Here is a 6,651-nt window from a genome sequence, read left to right on the forward strand (position 1 = left end):
CAACCCAAAATAGCACACTTCCAGCTTTGTTTTACGGCATGGAGTCTTGTGACTTTTTTTTGTGGGTCTAGACATGTCTACAAAATTTCATCTTGTTAAGGGAAACCGGCTGAATTTTGAAAGCATATTTATGGTTGATAAAATCAATATGCGGATATTAGCGATGAACTGGCAGACTTGCTGTGTCTTTTCGGGCATGGCTTCTTGAGACTTTTTTTTTGTGGGTCTACTCTTAATGAAAAATTGCTATTCAATTTCTTGTTGTTCAGGGAAACTTGCTTCAGTTTGGTGAGTTGTAGTTCCAAATTTTTAAACAAAAGGTCGGCTGAAAATGAATGAATGAAAAATAGAATGGCATTTTTATCACCTAATGAACGAATGACATTTTTTCATGTGGCAAAAAAGGTCAAATTTTTTTTTTTAGCTCATTACTTGTAATTAGCTGAGAATATGTTCAACTATTTGAATGGCGATTTACAGGATGGCCGAGTGGTCTAAGGCGCCGCGTTCAGGACCCAGTCTCCCCAGGAGGCCTGGGTTCGAATCTCGAATTTCCCCATTGTGGGACTAATAAAGGCATTATTATTTAAGTATGCGTCAGACTTGTCAAATTCAAATAAAAGCAAGTAATCGGTATTTTTTCGATATATTGTGCAGCCCTACGTCAAACCAAGATTGAAATATTTCCTTTATCTTTTTAAGATAGGCGTCTTGAGACTTTTTGTGGGTCTACTCTTGATAGTTGCTTCTAACTTTCACGCTCTTAAATGGAACTGCTTTTGGTGGCTTGACTTTTCAATAAAAATCCCGGCGGATGCTACAAAGCCAATTTTTGCGGTTAATGTAAATAAATATTCACCAGGATGAACATACCTGTAAAAAAAAAAAAACAAGTTGGGTTGTGTGTCTAGAGAAATCCTCTCGCTGGCCACTTCTAAGAAACCCGCCGTCCTCACAAGGACTTGTTGTGGCACAGCTCCAGGCGGCCGACCAGCGTGCTGACCAGCCGCTCGAGCTGCACGGCCCGCTGGCGGCCCGTCTCCAGGACCTCCTCGTGGTTGGCCCTGGCTTGGCTCTCGTAGTCCATTACTGCCAGGTTGGTGATGAGCGACATGGCCAGGCAGCGCATGCCGGCGTGGCGCGCCGTGATCACCTCGTGCACCGTGCTCATGCCTGCGCCAACGTGCAGAGACACATTTGATAAGTCGTTTAGAGAGCAACACTCATTTCTGATTGTTCCTGAATGCATCACCAGTCGATGAGACATACGATGTCGGATAGGATCGTTTACGGACCTTTTTAACAGTTACACAGATTTTTTTTACGTTGAGTATTGTGATTTCTGAGTGTCCGTGAAGGCAACAAAAAACTGGATTGGACAGATACATTTGAGTGTGCTGCGTGAGATAAAAGCTCCGATTTCAGACCGTTCTAGGAGACATCTGACCTTTTTGAAAACATACTGTAGCGAGACAAAACAACAACTGTGTGGCGATTCAAGCTTCTGTCATTCACAATTGACATTTTGAAAAGGATTTCAGGCTAAAAAGCGCATCGAGTGGGTGGGACTGCTATTCAAATACGGGGAAATTCGACGCTTGTGTAAAAGCAATGATTATACTTTTTTTTTTTTTAAATCGTTACATGGAAGGCTGCTTTTATTTTAAAAAAAATCAATAGGAGTGTTTGGATAATAGGAAGAGAAATTTTCTAATTCATGTTGGAGAACTCAAGATGATATTGGTGGTCTGTTGCATAAAAATGATCAATTCTGTCATCAATAATTAATGATCGTAAAGTTACGTACATTAAAAAAAAACACCACTGGGGTTCCTCGTCAAAATGTTTGCAAAAAAAAAAAACATGACTCTACTAATTCTTACTTTGAATTATATTGGAACGACAACATAATGGCAAATGATTTTGGGTATTGTGACTCATTTTGTTAATGCATTACTTTTAGAGTAAAATGAAAATTAAACAGTAGACTATTATAATTTATGCTACTTGAATTTTTTTTTTTCCCAGCCCGGGGACCAATTGCAACGCTCCATCCATTTTTTTAATTTAACATCCCACTGCATAATCATAAAATTAAACACAGCAGACATCATGTTCAAAAAAGAAAAAAAATAATATTAAAGATTTAAATTGAATTATTTTTTTTTAATTGGAATACTACAAGATTTAACCAACTCATCTCACCCACTGCATCGGCCCCGAGCTGCTGCAACATGCGACACTCTGCGATGGTCTCGAAGGAGGGTCCCCCCAGGACGCAGTAGACCCCCTCGCGCACAAAGTCACTAAAGTCCAGCTCGGCTGCCACCTCGTGCGCCAGCTTTCGCAGGTCACGGTCGTATGCGTTCGACATGCAGGGGAAGCGAACGCCAAACCTGCACACAGACAGTCAAGCCTCATTTATCGGGGAGGGGATACCTTCCACGCCCACCAGTAGTTGGTTACAATCTGATATTTAGAAAGACCATGTTAAAAAAAATAAAATATTTAAATACCACAGTAAGCCGTCGTCATCTCTGATTGGAGAAGTTGACTAATAGCATGCCAAGAACAGCATCAGTCAGATGACTCCTTTAGTGTGCACACTAATAAATCCACAATCGCTGCTGGCTCGCTATGTAAACCTGCTCCTCCCGTTTGTTAGCTCTTAAATGACACAAAACTTGATACACCATTAACGGCAAATCCTATTCGGACACTTGACTGTCACTGCCTAGCTCAAAACACGTTTGGAGTACAAAAAAATAGAATAGAGAGAGAGAGAGAGAATAGAATAAAATAGAATCTGTATTTTCTGAATTTCTCAGTTTTTTGAGAGAACATTTTTTTAAAAATGAAAAAAAAAAACGGATTATTTTCCAATCAATATATTTTATGTTTTCTCGAAGAAAAATATTTTTGAAAGGAAAAGGGTACGATGACAACTTTATTTCTTATGAGAATTTTTTTTTCTTCTTCTTCAATCTTAGAAGAAATGTTTTTATTCAGAGTAGTTGTGGTTTTGTCAGGGAAAAAATGTTTATCTTGAGATTTTATAACAAAACTATTTCATGAAAGAAAAATTTTTTTTGGAGAGGGAAAAACTGGATATCATTTTTTGGGGGTGTAAGTCATTTTTGGGGCTTTCAAGAAAAAAAGTTACGATGACAAGATGAAAGTTATGTTTTTTTTCTATCTTTACATATGTACAAACAGTAATCCCTCATTTTGTGTGATTACTTTGGATTGGAACGCACCGCGAAAAGTAAAAAATCGCGAACTCGAGGTTGACTTTTAATAATTTTTTTTTTTTTAAATTGGTTTTACGCCTGTATGGCGCCATTGCAGAAGGTGTGGCGTGTCGCGTCACCTGTCGCGGTTGGGTCCCACCAGCGGGTTGACTCCGGCAAATCCCGGCATGTTGATGTGGTCTTTAATGATCATGACGTCGCCCACCTTGTAGTCCTGGTTGAGGCCGCCGGCCGCGTTGGTTAGGATTACCGTCTCCACGCCAATCAGCTTGAAGACGCGCATGGGCAGCGCCACCTGCAGGTGGAAAGACATTTAACGCTGTTACAGTATGCCACGTACGTCCTCCAATGTTGCTGGTAACCAAAACAGCACACTCGTATCGCATTCCACTTTTCTTTTTGTTTTTACGAACCTCAACAAAGAAAGACTTTTCTTATCCTGGACATTAATCTTTCTAGTGTGGTCCTAATTAACTTTTAAGATTTTTATTTTAAGATTTAAAGCATTCCGACAGTTGAGAAAAAGTCAAAGTTGTTCACGGAAACACTTTTGTCCTCGAAACCATAGGCTTTTAATGAATACATTGATGACTAATTGGATTTGTTTAGCCCGTTCAAGGGACTCAAATACAAATAATTACAACTTTTCTGGGGAAAAAAAACCATTTGATCTTTTAGTATTTGGCTTTAAAAAAAAAGAATTCTAAAAAAAAATCTTTAAAATAGGAATTATTTCTCAAAATATATTCTGTACTCATATTAATACTTCAAAAACATTAAATCTCACAATAAACGGTTTTAAAAAAAAAAAACTAATCTTGAAAAGCAATACTAACTGCAGGTTTAAAAAATCTTTAAAAATCTGAATATCATCTTCCTTTTTACTTAAAAAATACTTTAATCATTTGAAAAAATGAAAAAAAATTCAATATCAAAATAGGATTATACAGATGATTGTTCTTTTTAATATCTTCCTTTTTACTTTTTCAAAATATGAAAAGTACTTATCTTGGGGAAAAAACCCCCAATAAATTTCGTAATATAAAAGACCTAGTCTCAGACTTATGTTTTTCATTTATTTTATTTTATTTTTATTAGCGGAGGTTGAGTGTATTTCGAAAAAAAAATATTTCATTTTTATTGCTTCTCAGAAAATGTTGACTAAAATACAACAAATATTAGTTGTCTTCATTTTCCCCCCCCTTCAAATCACAAAAAAAAAAAAAAAAAAGATGAGAACCCCTTGCATCATCATCTCCTGACCTTCTGGACGGCGTAGCCCTCGTACAGGTGGAACCTGCCCTGCATGCAAACGCAGACCTTTCCTTTTAGCGTTCCGAAAACCAGCTGACCGGCGTGACCGTGCACTGAAACGCAACACCACACCACACGTGGGTTGTTTATCATATAAGCCAACCCAAACATGCACACACATGCTACTCCACCCGTTCAAAGTAGGTGGCGCCATACCTGTGCTTTGCGGGAAGTTGGGGATGTCGGTGTACTTGAAGATTTGGCGCTCTTTGAGCATTTCCGCTAGGCCGCCCAAACCCGAGCCGCACACGATGCCCACGGTGGGCCGGGAGGACGTTTTGGACATCAGCCAGTCGGCCGCCGCTTGATACTCGTCATCGCTGCGGGAAACAAAAAAAGAATTTACAAATGCCCTAGTTGGGTATTTTGTGCGGTGCGGCATTATGCATAGTCTAGCAGGAAGCGCTCTTTTATGCGCTGTTTTACATAAATATGTCGCGTTATGCTTGCGTCATCAAAGTGTTACTTTTACTGCCATTGACGGCTAAAGATGTCAAAGATGTTTTTTTTAACTCGGCTGGTAGTGAATAAGTTAATCAAAATTCAATTACAATTATGATTATTACACGTAACAATTACAAAATTGGCATAATTAAAAAATATATATATTATAGATATGACATTATTCATACTCATTTTACGTCTAATGCTATAGTGTGTATGCTTGAGTTAAAAATTTGAGCATTCTATTGAAATATTAAGTTGCAACAGTTATATGCCAATTTATAAGTATGGCAAGTAAACGCCAATGCACTGTTTTTATACAAGGAAATAATCCTTAAATTTATACATTGAGGAGAATATTGTTTCCATTTATAAGTTTTTGTTTTGTACCCAAAAAAATAATCGTTTGAATAATCATGATTTCAATTATTACTAAAATAATCTTGATTAGTATTTTTTTTCATTATTGAACCAGCCCTTTGTTCAATTATTAACCTTGTGACATAGTTGCCAAAGTCATTTTTCAACATTTTCCCCACACAAAAAAAGAAAAATTTAATGACCGTGAGGAGCCAGTTGCCTCAAAGTTAAAAAATTACTTTGTTAATTATTCTAGATAGCTAGCTAGCTAACAGTTTACTTTAAACCGTATATAACGGCTTCTTGGCTCCTAGTGGTTGTAAACGAAATCTTTGATCAGTGGTATGGCGTCACTGCTTTCTCATGCCCTATGTGACGTCATCGCCCTAATGCCTTTCATCTTCAGCAACGTCTCCGTTAATGAAAGTACATTTGGAAAATCTTAGTATGCATGAAAACCAACTCGAACCCCGATGCTGAGAATTGAGCCTTCGCGGTGACAGAATGTCTCAGCATGTTCTCAGGTGCTTTTATTACTCTCCCTTTCCAAAAGTCCACGAATGACGTCACGGAAGACCACATAAGCCCCAAATTCCCCTCTCGCGCGCTTGACCAGATGAACTCGACCGTCCTCCAGCACTTTTTTTGGGGCCAATTTCAAGCTGGGATCGTGGGTAGTTGCGTTCAGAAGAGACGGAATCAAACCCCGACGCCCGCGGCGTGACGCGTTCAAGGACGCCACTCCATCGCCACATTGCGTGTTGATGACAAGCGGATGCGGAGGGCTCCACGTGTGGCACGCGGATGCTGCGTCTGTTAGAGAACAAGTCAACTCACAAATTGTCATCCATTTTGAGGAGATGATGCGGGAGCTAACGATCCTGATGGCGGCCTTTCTTCTGCGTCGAGCGGCTTTGCCTGTTTGCTAGGAGCGTCTGTGAGGATGCGGAGGATTTTTTTTTTTTTTTGACGCGGAACTCCGGCCCCCTTCTCCCCCCTCGCCCCTCTTGTTCTCTCAGCCAACCCGGGACAACCCCACTCCCACCCGGCAGCCACAGCCCCCAAAACGTCACCGGCGGTGGTTCGTCGTGACGCAGGCGTGATGGGGCGGATGCGTTCATGGCCCACTCGTCATTTCAAACTATCGAAAGGAGAAATGTCGGGCAGCCCCTCTGGAGAGCTTTTTAGTAAGGTTATGTCGTTTTACGTAATCACACTGGTTTCGTTTGAGGGCATTTCAAACAGTAATAGTGCTCCAATGAACATAATTTATTTTTGTGTC

At 39.7% G+C, this 6,651-nt stretch overlaps 1 protein-coding gene across 1 annotated transcript; it reads right to left on the reverse strand.

Annotated features, from left to right (window-relative positions):
• Positions 1-590: 590 nt before the first annotated feature.
• On the reverse strand, positions 591-6,376 carry LOC148326255 (purine nucleoside phosphorylase-like). The gene is made up of 6 exons (XM_088311868.1): positions 6,207-6,376; positions 4,722-4,885; positions 4,515-4,618; positions 3,371-3,546; positions 2,206-2,396; positions 591-1,173 (listed from the first exon to the last, which is right to left on the reverse strand). The coding sequence occupies exons 1-6, from the start codon at positions 6,218-6,220 to the stop codon at positions 953-955; spliced, it is 870 nt and encodes a 289-aa protein (XP_088167994.1). The 5' UTR covers positions 6,221-6,376; the 3' UTR covers positions 591-952.
• Between the last annotated feature and the right edge of the window lie 275 nt (positions 6,377-6,651).

The sequence above is a fragment of the Idiotropiscis lumnitzeri genome, chromosome 12 (genome assembly GCF_059441095.1).
Source record: "Idiotropiscis lumnitzeri isolate Australia: NSW breed Sydney's pygmy pipehorse chromosome 12, RoL_Ilum_1.0, whole genome shotgun sequence".
Taxonomy (NCBI): domain Eukaryota; kingdom Metazoa; phylum Chordata; class Actinopteri; order Syngnathiformes; family Syngnathidae; genus Idiotropiscis; species Idiotropiscis lumnitzeri.